Source organism: Hordeum vulgare, chromosome 4H (assembly GCF_904849725.1).
Source record: "Hordeum vulgare subsp. vulgare chromosome 4H, MorexV3_pseudomolecules_assembly, whole genome shotgun sequence".
Taxonomy (NCBI): domain Eukaryota; kingdom Viridiplantae; phylum Streptophyta; class Magnoliopsida; order Poales; family Poaceae; genus Hordeum; species Hordeum vulgare.
The window spans coordinates 525346249-525365058 of NC_058521.1; the positions used below are offsets into that span (position 1 = coordinate 525346249).

Below are 18810 nucleotides of genomic sequence, written 5' to 3' on the forward strand. Positions count from 1 at the left end.
AGAGGATCCCGATGCATCCTGGGTTTTATAAAATATCAAAAAGCAAATGTAATATCACACGATAACCAAATGTTCACTCGAATTTCATTCATGTGTTCATAGGGATCGATATGGACGTCCACAGTTCCGCTGTGGGTCATTGAATGAAGGGGTCTCGTTTATGTCTATGAGTTACCGAACCAATGGGGTCACAAGCTTAACGTAATCATGATCTGCTGACTGTTAGTAGTACGGGATTAATAAGAACATATTTGTGAAATAATCTCATTAATCTCCGAAATGGTTCCTAGTTGATCTCGAAGCGTTTCGGGGTAACCTGAAGGGTTCTGATAGTATCGAGTAATATCGGGTATTATTGATAACTAATATATAGGTGGAAATATTTGGGGATGTTAAATTATATATAAAATGGTCTAGAAGTATTTATAATAAATTTATATCAACATGCCTTAAAGGACCAAGAGATGGAAGGCAACTTGGGCCACAAGGGCCCTAGTGGGAGGCGCCTCCCTTCCCTAAGGAAGGAGGCGGAATTGGATAGGGGGAGTCCAAGTCCACCTCCCTAGACCGACGCCCCAAGGAGGGACTTGCTCTCCTTGGTGGAAACCCCTCCTCTCCCCTCTAACCTATATATGCTTGAGGTATTGGCCCTATTGTATACACAAGTTTTGTAGCCTCCTCTAGTTCTCTAGTTCTAGTTCTAGTTCATCCTAGTTGATCTAATTAGAGCTAGACCTAGTTTCTCTTATCCTCATAATTAGAAGCATAGTGTGGTTCTAATCTCCTCTCTCTAATTCCTCGACACAGATTAGCTCTTAACAGCGAAGCGCTGCCGGATCGTGAAGACTGCATGCTTGCAACCAAGTAGAGAGGTTGCTTTCAGTATCCACTTCGAGGGATCACTCGTGGGCGATTCACTGGAACCTTCATCTACGCTTCGAGGGACTTCAAGTACAATCTACACGGTCACGCTCTTCTTCGCTGCAACTCGGTGACGGTAATGATCGTCATCTCAACCATTATTGTATCTTCATAGTGCTCCTCTTTGATTGCATGGTGATTTTTTATACTTCTTTTTCCAACAATTCTGCCCACCTACGACCGTGCAGCCACTCGCAGGTGATCCTGCTGATAGGGTGTTTCACGCGTCAGTGAGTGCGCCCACATACCACCGCACACCCGGCAAAAGACGGGCCCACCATTGGGGTCCCATGCGCTAGTTACTGCACACCCGCTCACACATGGGCTTGACATTGGGGTCCCACCCGTCAATAACTAAATCAGCACCTACACTCAAGCTGCCGCCAATGTGGGTGTCCTACACATTAAAGAGAGTCCCCCACATACCACTGTGCACCCGCTCACTAATGGGACCACCGCTGGGATCCAAATCGTCGGTAACTGCGCCCACTACCTACAACCAAGCTACCACTGACATGGATGTCCTACCCGTCAGTGAGAACTCCCACGTATGAACATGCAGTCGCTAACAACTGATGGTTCCACCAGAGGAGTCCCATGAGTCAGCTTATGTTACCACCATCTGTGACCACGCATCCGCTAACACATGGCCTGGTCAGAGGAGTCCCACAAGTTAGTATATGTGCACACCATCTACGACCGCGCAACCACTGACAGGGGTGTCCCACGCGCCAGTAACTGTGCAAAGTAACAACGATTTTGACCCAAGTTTGGGCTTCTATGAGGGTTCCCACACGGTGGAGGCAAAAAAGTGAGGACTACCGAAGAGCATGAGGAAAACCGAGGATAACTAAGCAATGAGGGGCATGAAAATAGAAATCCATTCTATCTATATGTTGTGTATGTGACAAGACCGTTTTGCGATAGTGTATGTATAATTTGGTTCTTTGGTGGAATCACTTACGCCCTACTTCTTCCGTCTGTACCGAGGATCTCATGAATTTACGCCGCACTCTTAAAATAGCGGCAAACATTTGATGATGAATTAGTACTCCATTCCTTTATGGAGTAGCCCCGCGTCTATAACGAACTAACGACACAAAGGGCCACCGATCTCTCTTTGTCGTATAGAGTAATATTTCTATATATGTTGTGTATGAGGCAAGGATTGCATACATCAATGCAAAGTGTATTTTTCTTCCTACTACCTATAAAAACGGCTACATGTGGCAAAGTTTGCAGAATACAATAACGTGTCGAAAACTGCCTGGTAAAGATGGATATAAAAGTGTAACACTTTTGCATTTGTAAGTAACTGTCAGTTTTTTGGGTATAAATTGATGTGGTTACATAGCGAATTTGTTGGAGTGAAGTAGTTTAGAACAAAGGATTTGTGTTGCATGTGTTAAAATACTATGTCTATTCTAAGAGTGCACTTATTCTCTATAATTGCAAAGTAGTGACATATACTAAAAGGAACCTGATAAGTGCCACACATGTTACACGAAGCAATTCCGCCCCGACATTTTTTGATGGCAAGTTTATTTAACCGAAGATGGCGGCTTTTGTTGCGAAGCATGGCAACTTTCTGTTTGGATGGCAAGTTCAGTTTTGTTTTCGGATGGCAACTTTAGTTCTAAATAATGTTAGGACGATGTTATTTCATGCCACGTGTATGTCACTTATCATTTGGGTACAAAAATCATCCGTAAAATACAATATCATTGTTTAAACCGCCGAGCAGACGCGGACATGTTGGTCATGTTTTACACATGTAATTTATTGTTAGCCTTTGTATGAATCGATTTGACTAAATATATTTGTTGCATGGATACAATTCAAAAAATAATGTTTATATGGATGTTGCATATGTGAAAAGACATGGATACGTCTATCGAGAGGGCCCTCTTCTTCGTCAATTATGGAAAATAACAAATATGGTAAAGTCATCCACGATAATAGAATGTATTGGTTAGAATGACGAGTAAACTCATCTATGGACATGGCTCCCCTGGCATGTGGACCCTGGCCCACACGCCAGTGGCCCCACGTCAAGGGTGTAGTATGTTAGAGGATCCGGGTCCCATAGACATAATATGTACATAGAAGTTCAATGCTTTGCGTCCTTAATTTAGTGTTAGCTTTTAGACTGCATACAATTCGTTTCATGAACAAATCAGGAAATATTCTTTCTACCTACGTTGCACATGTGAAAATACCGCATTGCGATAGTGTATATTGTAATTTGTTTCTTTGTTGAATCACAAATGCACTAGTGATATTTCTATGTATGTTAGTATGTGGCAAGGATTGCATACATCAATGCAAAGTGTCTTCTTCTCCCTACTACGTGCAAAAATGGCTACATCTGGCAAACTTTGCCAAATATAATATAGTGCCGAAAACAACCTAGAAAATATTGATATAGAAGTGTATCACTTTTGCATTTGTATGTACTCCCTTTGTTCCTAAATATAAGTCTTTTAGAAGTTTCACTAGAAAACTATATACAGATGTATATAGACATATTTTAAGGGTAGATTCACTCATTTTGCTTTGTATGTAGCCTCTAAGTGAAATCTCTGAAAAGACTTATATTTAAAAACGGAGGGAGTAGTTGTTAGTTTTGTGGGTACGAATTGATCTAGTTATAAAGAAAATTTGTTGCACGGAAATAATTTAGAACAAATGATTTGTGCCGCATATGTGAAAAGACTATGTCCATTCTAAGAGTGCACTTCTCTTTATAACTGTAAAGCAGTTACATATGATGAAATCATCTTAAAATACAATATCATTGTTAAAACCGTCGAGCAGACGCAGACATGTGGTTGTCATGTTTTACATATGTAATTTATTATTAGCCTTTGTATGCATCGATTTGACTACATATAATTTGTTGCATGGATACAATTCAAAAAAGTTATTATCTATGTTGCATATGTGAAAAGACATGCATACATCTATCCAGATGCCTTCTTGTTCGTAAATTACGAAAAAGGACAGATATGGTAAAGTTATCCGCTAAAAGAATATAGTGGTCGCAATTGCCGAGCAAACACAAGACATAATGCGGACATATAAGCGTAATCTTGAATTTACTGTTAGCTTAAATATGAATTGATCTATCTACGTTGCACATGTGAAAAGGCCATGTTGCGATAGCGGACGTCGTAATTTTCGTTCTTTGCTAGAACCACCAACGCCCTACTTCTTCCATCCGGACAGAGGATCTCGTGAATTTACACTGCCATCAGAAAATAGCCGGAAACTTTTTATTGCGAATCAGCACACCATTCCTTTTCTATCTAGCCCCTAAAAACTCCTGCCCCAGGTGTAAACCGAACCAACGACACAAAAGGGCCACCGATCTCTCTCCGCCGTCCAGACTCGCTGCGCCGCCCCCAGTAACAGTTGTTTTCTTTTCCTTGCCGTCTTGGGCGCTGGGGGCCAACCCCAATAGATGTTGTCAAGGCACCACCGTCCAAACGCCAAAGCAAGGAAATCAACGTGTACGCGCCCGTCGCCTCCTGTCCCCTTCCTCGTCTTTCTTTCTTCCTTTCTTTCTTGTAGTAAACCCTCTGCTTTCCCCGCTCACCCTATGCCTCGCTGCTTGTTTGTTCTATAAAGGGCATCCGCCCTCACCAGCGGCTGCTCGTCGTCGTGCACCATGAGTTGTAGCAGTTCCACCAGATCGTGTAGGGCTGGAGCAGTCTCGTGGGTGTGGCTCAAAGATGTTTTCCTTTGATGATGTTTTCTGGCAATTTTATCAGAGATCTGATTGATATGTTTCTTGGCCAGAGGAACGGGACCAAACCGGCCTCGTCACAGGCCGAGCAAGATACCCCCTATCTCCTAGTCTTTTTGGTGAAGGAGTGAGGTACACACTTGTCAAGCCAGGCGAATACCGCCACCACCAAATTGCATGCACGAAAGGTTCACCCCCTTCCCCTTGTGTCAAAAGTACAGAAAGGCCCTCCCTTTCTCTCTCTACAATTAGTGCATCACTCTCAGCTCAGCTCAGCTCAGCTCAGCTCACTCCACCGGTAAGCACAAAGAGAGAGATAGAGACGGACGCAGTGAGCAAGACACACACCCACCCCAGGTCAGGTGGATGCCTTGTTGCTGCTGAGCCCAGGCCTTCAACTGTCTCGCCAGGAACTGTGTGCCAAAATATCGGCGCCTCCCTTCTTCCTCCTGGACTTCGCTCGCTGATTGAAGCCCCAATTCTCCCCAAATCCCTCCCCTTTCTCGCGAAATCCCGAATCTTGCTCACGGGAGGAGGCCATGGTGTCGAGCTCCTACTCCAACCTGCTTGACCTGGCCACGGGCGCGGCGGACCAGGGGCCGGCGCCGGCGGCGCTCGGCGCGCTGCGGCGGCGGCTACCGAGCGTGGTCACCACGCCGGGGCTCATGGAGGACTCCCCCGCGTCCCCCTCCACGCCGTCCCCGGCGCCGCGCCCGCGCACCATCGTCGTCGCCAACCACCTCCCGATCCGGGCCCACCGCCCGGCGTCGCCGTCGGAGCCGTGGACCTTCTCGTGGGACGAGGACTCGCTGCTCCGCCACGTGCAGAAGAGCTCCTCCTCCCCGTCCATGGAGTTCGTCTACATCGGCTGCCTCCGCGAGGACGTCCCGGGGCCCGAGCAGGACGCCGTGGCGCAGGCGCTCCTCGAGTCCTACAACTGCGTGCCGGCGTTCCTCACCGCCGACACCGCCGCCCGCTACTACCACGGCTTCTGCAAGCAGCACCTCTGGCCGCTCTTCCACTACAGGCTGCCGCTGTCCCCCGACCTCGGCGGCCGCTTCGACCGGCTGCTATGGCAGGCCTACGTCTCCGCCAACAAGGTGTTCGCCGACAAGGTGCTGGAGGTGATCAACCCGGACGACGACTTCGTGTGGGTGCACGACTACCACCTCATGGTGCTCCCCACCTTCCTCCGCAAGCGCTTCAACCGCATCAAGCTTGGCTTCTTCCTCCACTCGCCCTTCCCCTCCTCCGAGATCTACAAGACGCTGCCCGTCCGGGAGGAGCTCCTCCGCGCGCTCCTCAACTCCGACCTCATCGGCTTCCACACCTTCGACTACGCTCGCCACTTCCTCTCCTGCTGCGGCCGGATGCTTGGCCTCCCCTACGAGTCCAAGCGGGGCTACATTTGCCTCGAGTACTACGGCCGCACCGTCAGCATCAAGATCTTGCCCGTCGGAGTCTACATGGACCAGCTCAACACCGTGCTCGCCTTGCCGGAGACGGAGGCCAAGGTCGCCCAGCTCATGGAGGCCTACACCGGCAACGGCAGGGTCGTCATGCTCGGCGTCGACGACATGGACATATTCAAGGGGATCAGCCTGAAGCTGCACGCCATGGAGGAGCTGCTGCGCCAGCACCCTGAGTGGCGGGGCAAGCTGGTGCTGGTGCAGGTGGCGAACCCGGCGAGGGGCCGGGGCAAGGACGTCGCCGGCGTGCAGGAGGAGACATATGCCATGGTGAAGAGGGTCAACGAGGCGTATGGCGCGCCGGGGTACGAGCCGGTGGTGCTGATTGAGCAGCCATTGCAGTTCTACGAGCGCGTCGCGTACTATGTCATTGCAGAGGTGTGCCTGGTCACCGCGGTCCGGGACGGCATGAACTTGATCCCCTTTGAGTACGTCGCCTCCCGGCAAGGCAACGAGAAGCTGGACAGAATACTGCGGCTGTGCAAACCAGAGCAGAAAAAGAGCATGCTGGTGGTGTCCGAGTTCATCGGCTGCACCCCGTCGCTCAGCGGCGCCATAAGGGTGAACCCATGGAACATCGATGCCGTGGCCGATGCCATGGAGAGCGCCCTTGTGATGCCTGAGAAGGAGAAGAATCTGCGGCATGACAAGCACTACCGCTATGTCGAGAAGCACGACGTCGGCTACTGGGCCAACAGCTTCCTGCAGGACCTTGAGAGGACCTGCAAGGATCACTCGAACCGGCGGTGCTGGGGGATAGGTTTTGGCCTGCGGTTCAGGGTGGTCTCCCTTGACCTGAGCTTTAGGAAGCTTGCAATGGAGCACATTGTTCAGGCGTACAGGAGGTCCAAGACTCGCGCCATTCTGCTAGACTACGACGGCACGCTCATGCCGCAGGCGATCAACAAGAGCCCGACTGCCAAATCGGTCCAGATACTCAACAGCTTGTGTCAGGACAAGAGAAATGCGGTGTTCCTTTGCAGCGGGTTCAAACGGTGCACGCTCAACGAGTGGTTCCCTGCCGAGAACCTTGGCATGGCAGCTGAGCACGGCTACTTCATGAGGTATGAGCTTAAGGTTGCTTCCCTCTTATAGTCTTATGTAGGAGTACATTCTTGCAAGCTGCTTAACATTCAGACTTTCAGATGCAGGCCATCTTATCTTTTTCCTGTCTATATCAGCCAACTTAATTGTGGGAAATGTTATTGGACTCTATATCATTATGACAAGTACTCCTACAATGTGGTGGCACATGTATGGAGAGATGTTTTTGAGTATGTTGCATCATAGGTTCATATTCTATGGCTGCGTGCATCGCAATGATGCAGAGGCCTCCTTTTCAGAAAAACAAAAATCATAGGTTCATATTCAAGTTGGAGTGGAATGCCATGACTTATTTCTTCTGCCATGATATTTTGTTGCTATATTTGGTGGGCGGCTGCTAAGTTAGCATGATCTGTTGCATCATTTTACAAGTGCCTAGTTCTCTGATGTCTAACTTCTGAAATGTGCTGCACTGAGTAAGGCTGAAGAGGGACGCAGAATGGGAGACCTGCATCCCACCCGCAGACTGCAGCTGGATGCAGACTGCACGGCCGGTCATGGAGCTCTACACAGAGACGACGGACGGTTCGATCATCGAGGAGAGGGACACCGTGATGGTCTGGAACTACGAGGACGCGGACCCCGACTTCGGGTCATGCCAGGCCAAGGAGCTCGTCGACCACCTAGAGAGCGTGCTCACCAACGACCCGGTGTCCGTGAAGAGCACCGTGCACTCCGTCGAAGCTAAACCACAGGTGAAGAAGTTTCTCCATGTCATTTCATCCTCTTCGATCGTACGAGTCGAGCCTCACAGGGTGTTATTGTGCTTGACAGGGCGTGAGCAAAGGCGTGGTGGCGCGGCGCATGCTGGCGGAGCTGCAGGAGAGGGGCATGTGCCCGGACTTCGTGCTCTGCATCGGGGACGACCGCTCCGACGAGGACATGTTCCAGTTCATCACCAGCTCCTCCTGCGGCGACTCGCTCGCGCCCACGGCGGAGGTGTTCGCCTGCACCGTCGGCCGCAAGCCGAGCAAGGCCAAGTACTACCTCGACGACACGGCGGAGGTGGTGAGGCTGATGCAGGGGCTGGCGTATGTCTCCGAGGAGCTCGCCTTGGAGAACCCCGCCGAGGGAGAGGACCCCGAGGACCTGTGGTGCGTCGGCGAGCTGCAGTAGTAGGAAGTTGGAAGCACAAGAGGAAGGGCATTGTCGTGTTGGCAACAGTCTGAGGAGGCTTCTGCAGCGTAGTTTAGGTGTACATGAGCTATGCTTTTTTCATGGTATCTGCTGCACTGCCGGTGGTTTGTTATCAGCAGCAGTGCTTGCTTTAGAGTGTTGTGGGCTCCGTTTGAAACCTGCTAGTGGTTTGTTATCAGCAGCAGTGCTTGCTCTAGAGTGTTGTGGGCTCCGTTTGAAACCTGCTAGTCTAATTACCGCAACCGTAATAATGTCTCTCTGAATGCCATGGGAAAAAGCTAATTTGTGATGTTAAAACATATTTTCCGCCGACTCTGGTTCTTACACCAAAACCTATGATGTCTGCTGATTAAATGGTTTCAAAGATTATACGTCTTCCTAATTCATGGAATGTTGGAGAGAGGTGGAGCTTGTGAAATTCATGCAAGGCTCTTTCATGACTTTTTTTTGAGGATTGTGAGGATTGGTTCTCGTTGGCTCCCCGCCACCTCGGGGGGGGGGGGGGGGGGGGGGGGGGGGGGGGGGCAAGTGAAGCCCACAATGAAGCCCTACTGAAGCCCTACGCAACTTAAGCAAGTAAATGGGCCAAAGAAACCAAAGTTGCCAAGGGCTCAAAAGAGGACTCAAAGAAATATGGAGCCCCAGGAACAAGGAGAGGAGACCGTGCATGAGCAAACACATGTTGACAATGAGGCAAGTGTTCATGATAATGTTAACGGAAAAGTTAGATGCTAAAACATGTTGAAGATGCATCTGAGTTGTCTACTATCATGAGGTGTTTCTATCCTCATAAGGCCGAGAAGATTGGCTTCACCACCAATATGTATGCATTTTAAGATATGATAGCAAAGTTACTTCAACACTATTTGCATGCCAAGATCAGATATCTCCTTGCTATATGTGGCTCTATGCTTACTCTTTTCAAGTACTTGAAGCCAACAAGGGAGAAGAAGATCGACATGATTCTACATTTGCACTGTTGGAAATATGCCCTAAAGGCAATAATAAATTAATTATTATCATATTTCCTTGTTCATGATAATCGTTAATTATCCATGCTATATTGTATTGATTGGAAACTTAGATACATGTGAGGATACATAGACAACATCGTGTCCCTAGTGAGCCTTTACTAGACTAACTCGTTGATCAAAGATGGTTAAGGTTTCCTAACCATAGATATGAGTTGTCATTTGATAACGGGATCACAGTATTAGAAGAATGATGTGATGGGCAAGGCCCAACCGTAAGCATAACATTTGATCGTATCACTAAGTTTATTGCAATTGCTTTCTACATGTCAAGTATCTATTTCTAAGACCATGAGATCATGCAACTCCGTGACACCGGAGGAATGCCTTATGTGTATCAAACGTCACAACATAACTGGGTGATCATAAAGATGCTCTACAGGTATCTTCGAGGGTGTCCATTGGGTTGGCAGAGATCGAGACTGGGATATGTCACTATGTATGATGGAGAGGTATCCCTGGGCCAACTCGGTAATAGAGCATCAAAAGAAGCTTGGAAGCAATGTGACTAAGGAGTTAGTCACGGGACCTTGTATTACGGAACGAGTAAAGAAACTTGCCGATAACGAGATTGAACTACGTACGGTGATACCGATGATCAAATCTCGGGCAAGTAACATACCGCTCGACAAAGGGAACTGCATACGGGGTTGAATGAATCCTTGGCATCGTGGTTTGACCCATAAAGATCTTCGTGGAATATGTAGGAACGAATATGGCATCCAGGTCTCGTTATTGGTTATTGACTGTAGAGGTGTCTCGGTCATGTTTGTATAGTTTTCAAACCCACAGGGTCGCACGCTTAACGTTCGATGACGAGATGGTGTTGTTGATCTTAGGGCATATTTCTCCCTAAGTGGTTTTAGTGATTGATGAAAATTCATGTGCGGACTAATCGTCTCCATTGAACATTTCAGATAATTCATGACTAGGCACAAGACGATTCGATGCCCCTCGGAGTCTTTCAAAGATGGTTGCTTTCTACGTTTCTCTTTGGTGGATTTGAGTCGTAGGAAAGCCGTACTATTAAGAGGGGGTCCATTTTTGAATGGTTTGAGTGGAATCAACACGTACGCATTTCTATTTGCACCACCTTTCCCTGCTTCAATGGAGATCCTACCATGTTTTCCATGTATGTGCAAAAGGGCCAGCGCTAGTACCGCTCGCACATCAGTAGTACCGCCCTCGGGGCGATAGTAGTTTTTTACAACCGCTCCGTCGGACTTTTTACGCATCATTTTGCCTCTGCAGTAGTAGGCACGGTAGTATTTTCTTACTACCGTGGTTGGTGAGCTGTCGTGCGGTAGTACCGCTCCTAGCAGCGGTAGTACCGTTTGGCTAGTGCAGTAAGGGGGTAACTGTTGGATTGTCCCCCCACTATATAAAGGTGTCTTCTTCCCTGAGAAGACTACCTCTTACCTCCCCAAGCTCCATTGTTGCTCCAAAGCTCATTCTTGCCCGATCTCTCTCCTTAACCAATCAAACTTGTTGATTTCCTAGGGATTTCTTGAGAAGGCCTTGATCTACACTTCCACCAAGAGATATTTGATTCCCCTCACTAATCCCTTCCGTATCTTGTTACTCTTGGGTGTTTGAGAACCCTAGACGGTTGAGGTCACCTCGGAGCCACATTCCATTGCGGTGAAGCTTCGTGGTCTTGTTGGGAGCCTCCAAGCTTTCTGTGGAGATAGGCCCAACCTTTTTTGTAAAGGTCGGGTCGCCGCCTTCAAGGGCACTAATAGTGGAATGACGGCATCTCGCATTGTGTGAGGGCATGAGGAGAATACGGTGGCCCTAGTGGCTTCTTGGGGAGCATTGTGCCTCCACACTGCTCCAACGGAGACGTACTTCCTGTCAAAGGGAAGGAACTTTGGTAACACATCCTCGTCTCCATCGATTCCACTTGCGGTTATCTCTTACCATTACTTTGTACTTAGTATTGTTGTGGTGTATTCCTTGCTTGCACTTTTTGTCCTTGTAGTTAGCATCATATAGGTTGCTCACCTAGTTGTTCATATAGAGAACATTTTTGCTTCTAACGGTTATCTCTTACCTTTACTTTGTACTTAGTATTGTTGTGGTGTACTCCTTGCATGCACTTGTTGTCCTTGTAGTTAGCATCATATAGGTTGCTCACCTAGTTGTTCATATAGAGAACCTTTTGTTGTTAACCCTAATTTGTTAAGACAAGCTAAAAATTGATAGTTGCCTATTCACCCCCCTCTAGTCAACCATATCGATCCTTTCATTTGGTATCAGAGCCACGTCTCTTTATTAAGGGTTTCACCACCCGAAGAGTATGGCTGACGACTGTGTGGTTGGGCCCGAAGGGTCCGAGGCCGTGGAGTTGGTTTCGATCACACCTGACGACTTGAATTAGGCCATTGCCTCACTCAAGACGTCCATGACGACCGAAGTCAAATCCATGCTTAATGAATTACTTGAGGGGATGTAGAATTCTTCCGACCCGTTGCTTGTGGTTAAACCCACCACATCGGAGTCGGAGGCCAATTTCGACAAGGAAGCGACTAAAGGTACTCGAATTTCTTCCCTTCTTGACAAGAATGGGACGGGAACCTTTGCCTCGGTTCCTCCTCCCCCGGTCTATGGAGGACCGGTCCCTACACCACATATTAATAACCTTGGTCCTCCTCCTAGACTTGTTAAAGGTGATTTCTCTAATTGGGTCTTTTCCATCAAGTCTCATTTGAATCACAACTCAACAAATCTTTGGAGAATCATCGAACAAGGCTATTACCCGCATGATCCAAAGAACCTCACTCCAAGAGAAGAGGCGGACAATCAATACAATCATTCCACGTTGTTCATCCTTCAATCCGCGGTTCCTCCAGAAGATCTACTTCACTTGCGCCCCTTCTCCCGTGCAAAGGATTGTTGGGAGCACATCATGGTGTTTTACAAGGGGAGCTCTAGCATTCAACGGTCTAACTTTGAGGTGGTTCTTGATTAGGACGACGAGTTTGTTATGCTAGAATATGAGGACCCTCATGATCTCTATCGAAGGGTGACTGCTCTTGCGGTTGCTCTCCAAGACCATGGGAGCAAGGATACACATGGCACTTGGATCAAGCGCAAGTTTCTCAAGTCCATCATGCTATTGTTCTTACTCATGTGCTTAAATCCCAGAAAGTTGCACTTGGGGTTGGCCATGATAGACTCAAGGAAGAATTTGACACACTTGACAAGTCCCACAAGGTCTTGAAAGGAGCTCATTTCTATCTTAAGGAGTCTAATGATCAACTCCAAGTAAAACTAACCAAGGAGATTTCTAATTGTCCTCCTTTTGTTCTAATTGATAATGCTTGTGCTACTAACCCTTGTTGTGAGCATGTGCATTTTGTGGAGGAGAATTCCATGTTGAAAGAACAACTTGAAAAGGGCCTTGTGTTATGCATCCAAGGCGAGAAGAATTAAAATGACCTTTTGAGTAATCAAAAGGAAGTGCTATGAAAGGAAGGACTTGGGTTTGCACCCAAGTCTAAAAAGAAAAATAAGAACAAGACCAAGCTTTCTCCCCCTCTCAAGGACATCTTTGTCAAAGAGGGTGAGAGTACTCATAAGAAGATGAAGAACAAGCAAGGGGGTGCCAATGCCTAGAAGGGAAAAACCACCTCTACCAACAAAGCCGGTGACTTTAACCCCTCTTATGGTTTATGTCGTGCTAGTGACGGGCATGTTTATGCCAAATTTGTTGGTTCTTATTATGAGTACATTGAATGGGCTATTTGGGTTCCTAAGACCCTTGTTTCTAACATCAAAGGACCTATTCAATAATGGGTACCTAAATCCAAGCATTGATATCTTGTAGGAGTTTGCTTCCGGTGGAGTGTCATGGTTGCTCGATAGTGGAGCCACAAATCATATGACCGGGAGCAAGGACTTAGTGGTGGATGTGCATCTGATTCCATCTATGCCCACCCATGTCCAATTTGCTGATGCCTCAACATCTAAGGTAATGGGATTTGGTAAGGTGGTCATCTCTCAAGATTTATCTATAGAGAAGGTCATGCTTGTTAAGTCCCTTGCATACAATTTTCTTTCCGTTCGTGAGCTTGCAATTATGGGCTTTTCCACATTCTTTAATATTGATACCGTGGCCCTTTTGTGGAGCAAGACTCTTAAAGTAGCCTTTGTTGGACATGTTGAGAACAGTCTCTATGTGGTGAACTTTTCGGAGCGACCTATTAAGATCGCGACTTGTCTAATTGCTAAAGTTGATGTTGGTTGGCTATGGCATCGCCGGCTAGCTCATGTCAATATGAGATCTTTGCAAAGTCTCCTCAAAGGGGACCATGTTCGTGGACTAACAAATGTGAGTTTTGCCAGACACTGTGCTTGCAGTGCTTGTATTGAAGGAAAGCTTCATGAAACATCTCACCGTCCCACAACTATCATCTACTCTAAAAGGCCTTTGGAGCTCCTTCACATGGATCTCTTTGGTCCTCCATCTTTTGATAGTCTCGGGGGAAGAAAGTATTGCTTGGTGATTGTAGATGACTACTCAAGATACACTTGGGTATACTTCTTCAAGAGGAAGAGTGAGACTCAACAAACTGTCATTGACTTTTCTAATGAAGCTCAACATCAACATGAAGCAAAGATATTGATGACTAGAAGTGACAACGACACCGAGTTCAAGAACTACACCTTGAATGAGTTCCTTAGTGACGAGGGGATCAAGCACCAATATTCAGCACTCTATACCCCCAACAGAATGGTGTGGCGGAGAGGAAGAACCGGACGTTGATGGATGTGGAAAGAACCATGATGGCGGAGTTCAAATCTCCGTACAACTTTTGGGCCGAAGCCATTAGCACCGCATGTCATGCATCCAATCGGCTCTACCTCCGCAAAGGCTTGAACATGACTCCATATGAGATTCTTACCGGGAACAAGCCCAATCTCAAATACTTACAGTTGTTCGGTTTTAAGTGTTTCATACTCAAGGAAAGTGTTCATTTTTCTAAATTCGAAGCTAGAGCTCATGAGGGCATATTTGTTGGTTATGCTACAAACTCGCATGCTTACCGTGTTCTCAACAAGTCCACCAGACTCATTGAGGAGACGTGTAACATAGAGTTCGATGAAAATAATGGATCCCAAGTGGAGCAAAGTGGTCTTTGTGATGTAGGTGATACAATTCCTCCTCAAGCCATAAGAAGAATGGGGATTGGTCAAATACTCCCCATTGAGGAACCCCTTGTGGCCAAAGGAGAAGGACAATGCTCTACTCAAGTGGAGACATCACCCTCGCTAGACCCACATGCTTTCGACGAACAAAGTGAAGGCACTCAACCCGATGAACAAGATCAAGGACAAGATCAACCGCATGAAGATGGTGTTGCACCAAATGATGTCCAAGATCATGCTCAAAGTTCCGAGTTTTCTCAAGATCAAGTGCAACCACAAGATCAAGGGAAAACTAGTGAGAAAGCTCAATACGGTGCTCAATATGTTCAAGAAGACATTCCTAAATTATCAAGTAGGGAAGTCTTGAAACGTCGCGCTGCCAGGATAGCTAACAGGCTCCGGATTCGACAACATATCTTCAAGAATGTGCTTGGAAGCTTCAATAAGGGGGTAATCACTCGTGAACAATTATCAAACTTTTGTTTGCACCACACGTTTGTTTCGTGTGTTGAACCCCAAAAGGTACATGATGCACTCGATGATGAGGATTGGCTTGAAGCCATGCATGATGAACTTAACAACTTCGAGCACAATCAAGTTTGGGAATTAGTGTCAAGGCCAACTAAGGAACATAATGTCATTGGAAACAAATTGATGTTTAAGAACAAGCAGGATGTTAATGGTGTTATCATTCGAAACAAGGCAAGACTGGTGGCTCAAGGCTACTCCCAAGTAGAGGGTATCGACTACGGTGAAACCTTTGTCCGTGTCGCTCGTCTTGAATCTATTCGCATGTTGCTTGCATTTGCTTCTCATCATGATTTTAAATTGCAACAAATGGATGTGAAGAGTTCTTTTCTTAATGGTACCTTAAATGAGTTGGTATATGTCAAACAACCCTCGGGATTCGAGGATCCCAAGCTCCCCACTCATGTATACAAACTCAAGTAGGCACTCTACGGCCTTAAACAAGCCCCACGTGCATGGTATGAGTACCTTACAGTGTTGTTGCAAGATCGTGGGTTTGAAATTGGGAAAATTTATCCTACCTTTTTACCAAAAAGGTCAAAGGGGATTTGTTCATATGCCAACTATATGTTGATGATATTATTTTTGGTTCTCCTAACGAATCTTTCAATGAAGAGTTTGCTGCACTAATGACCGAGAAGTTTGAGATGTCTATGATGGAAGAGTTGAAGTTCTTTCTTGGGTTTGAGATCAAACAAGGGAGAGAAGGAACATTCATCAAACAAGCCAAATACACTCAAGACATGCTGAAAAGGTTCGAGCTCGAGGACGTTAAGCCAGTCAAATTTCCCATGCCAACCAAATGCAAGATTGGCAATGATCCCAATGGTAAAGGAGTGGATCAAAAGGTATATCGCTCCATGATAGGATCCTTGCTTTATCTTTGTGCATCTAGACCAGATATCATGTTGAGTGTGGGAATTTGTGCACGGTTTCAATCCGGACCAAAGGAAATCCACTATGCGGCAGTCAAATGAATCTTTCAATATTTGGCTCATACCCCAAACTTTGGCTTATGGTACCCCAAAGGAGCAAGCTTTAGTTTAGTAGGTTACTCTGACTCTGATTGGGCTGGAGACTGTGTCGGAAGAAAGTCAACTTCTGGATGATGCCAATTCCTTGGTCGCTCTTTGGTAAGTTGGTCTTTGAAGAAACAAAACCGTGTGTCACTTTCTTCCATCGAGGCTGAGTATGTAGCTGCCGCAAGTTGTTGTGCTCAATTATTATGGATGAGGCAAACTTTAAAGGATTACGGTGTCACTTTTGACAAAGTGCCTCTTCTATGTGACAATGAAAGTGCCATCAAAGTATCTCTTAATCCGGTGCAACATAGTAAGACCAAGCATATTGATTATTCGTCATCATTTCATTCGAGATCATATCAAGCAAGGAGATATTGAGGTCCTCTTCATCAACACTCAAGAGCAACTTGCGGATATTTTCACTAAACCTCTAGATGAAGCAAGGTTTCGCGAGTTAAGGCATGAGCTAAATATCATTGATTCTGTAAGTGCATCTAGTGCCCCTTAGTGATTTTGGTGGTTTGAAGACTTATAGGTTAAGTATCTAATGTGTTTGTGAGTGTACACAGGATCTATAAGTCACTGAGGAGTTTGAGATATTTGAAGAATATCGACCCCTAAAAATGTATGTCTTCAGTTGAAGAAATTGGTCTGAAGCTGAAGAAATGAATCGCGAGGAATCTGCGATGAAATTGATATTCCTCATGAAGATACTGATATTGAGAAGTCCGGTGTGTCCTGAAGAAAATCACTCTCAAGAATTTGAAGCATGAAGATTTACACTTCCTGTTTTATTTTCTTCGCATTTGAGTAATAGGAACACCGTACTGTTAAAGGGGGTCGAAGTTACACTATGGAATGAATTTCCTCATGATGCTCAACCCAAGCCTAATCCTACCAAAAGCCTCAAGTGAGGAATACGAATGACATGAGGACTCTCACAGTTGAGGGTTCCGACCGTTTCGATAGCCACAAGTCATTGGTCTTATCCACTCCAACAGTCATATTATTTAAGGGCATTAGTGTCAAATCATGTCGGGATGCTCCCAGGCTATAAATAGCCACCCCCCACAACCACTAGCCGGTTGGCTGCTCCATTAGAAACTGACACTTGTCATAAGAGCAACCCAATTCCTCAGAGCCTTCGAGAGTAATTCATCAGTGAGGAAATATCCCATATACCGAAACCACAAACCAAACCTAGTGATTGAGCATCACTGAAGAAGTTGTTCCTGTGTGGGACTGAAGCCTTTTACCTTTGAGGACTGTGCATCCTCCAGACGGTTAGTCGTCATGGTCTAGAGCTTTCCAGCAGTCAATTGTGGATTGCCGGGTGACCAAGTTTGTGAGGGTTTGGAAGTATTCCCCGAAGACTTACCACGAGTGTTGGGCGAGGATTGTGTGTCCTTAGATCAAGGAGAATACGGTAGGGACTGTGTGTCCCGGTACTGTGTGTCCTTTGGTTTCAATACCAAGCCGCTCCAAACCAAATGTACGACTGTCACAGCAGTTGGAACTGGGTCATCAACGACTGTCTTCACTGAGAAACGGGTTCTAATTCCTCAACTCCTTACTTTCCTCGTATTATGTGTTGATGACTTTCACTGCGACTGTTTGAAGAATTTGCTGAAGACTTTCTCTGAATTTCCTCAACCCCAAATTCTTCACGTCAATTAATACTCATCTGTATTCTGAGTGCCTGCTCACAGTGCAATCTGTTTTCACATTCTTCACTCTGAAAATTGCTGTTGTGAAACTTTGCACTTCTGATCCTTTACTGTTTCCGCTGTAAGTTAGTCATCAGTGAGGAATTTCCTCAAAAGGAATTTCCTCAGTGATGAAATTGTAAAAATCTCCTATTCACCCCCTCTAGTCGATATAACACACTTTCAATTGGTATCAGAGCAAGGTACTCCCTTGTTCTGTGTGATTTTGGTTTCACCACCTGGAGTTTTAGTTATGTCGACTATAGACATGTTTAAGGTGACTGCAGCATGTCCTACCTACGAAGTAAAGAACTTTCCCTTCTGGAAGAACAAAATGCAAATGCATCTACAAGCTATTGATAATGATCTGTGGTATATTGTGGAACATGGCGTCCCCATCATCTCTGCTAGTGTCTCTGCTGCTGATGTGAAGAAATTCAAGCAACTCGATTCTCAAGCGAAGAACATCATCTGTGGCCATCTAAGCCCAGGCCAGTTTGGAAGAGTAAGTGCTTTGGGCTCTGCAACACTGATCTGGGAGAGACTGTGCAAGGTAAATGAAGGAGTATCAACCCAGCGTGACTCTCGTGTTGATATTCTTTGCAATCTCTTCAATGGCTTCAAGAGGCATGACAATGAAAGCTGCCAAGACACCTTTGATCGCCTCACTGACATATGAAATGAACTGCAAGCACTGGAAGCTTGAGACATCTCTGATCACGAAGTTGTGAAGAAACTGCTGAGATCTTTGGATTCTTCATTTGATACTTTAGTTCTGATGATTCAAGAAAGACCAGACTACAAGATGCTTGATCCAGCTGATATACTTGAAAGGCTAAATACTCATGAATTCCAGCTAGAAGAAAAGAGAGATCTATATGGACCAAGCTATTCAAGACCACGTGCACCGAAGGCTAGAGCAATTTCCTCATCTGAAGACGAAGGCACAGATGACAACATTTGTGACCCTGAAGAATTTGGACAGGAGCTTGC

At 46.2% G+C, this 18810-nt stretch overlaps 1 protein-coding gene across 1 annotated transcript; it reads left to right on the forward strand.

Moving 5' to 3' along the window:
- The first annotated feature begins 4583 nt into the window (after positions 1-4583).
- LOC123449266 (alpha,alpha-trehalose-phosphate synthase [UDP-forming] 6-like) lies at positions 4584-8676 on the forward strand. Its single transcript, XM_045126413.1, has 3 exons — positions 4584-7202; positions 7664-7937; positions 8017-8676. Exons 1-3 carry the CDS (start codon positions 5209-5211, stop codon positions 8356-8358), a joined length of 2610 nt encoding a protein of 869 aa, XP_044982348.1. The 5' UTR covers positions 4584-5208; the 3' UTR covers positions 8359-8676.
- The last annotated feature ends 10134 nt before the right edge of the window (positions 8677-18810 follow it).

Bases quoted from the DNA above. Each gene is read 5' to 3' on its own strand.
- LOC123449266 (XM_045126413.1), top strand. From the start codon at position 5,209: ATGGTGTCGAGCTCCTACTCCAACCTGCTTGACCTGGCCACGGGCGCG. The intron at 7,203-7,663 runs GTATGAGCTTAA...GCACTGAGTAAG, and splicing joins GAGCACGGCTACTTCATGAG to GCTGAAGAGGGACGCAGAAT. The intron at 7,938-8,016 runs GTGAAGAAGTTT...TGTGCTTGACAG, and splicing joins CCGTCGAAGCTAAACCACAG to GGCGTGAGCAAAGGCGTGGT.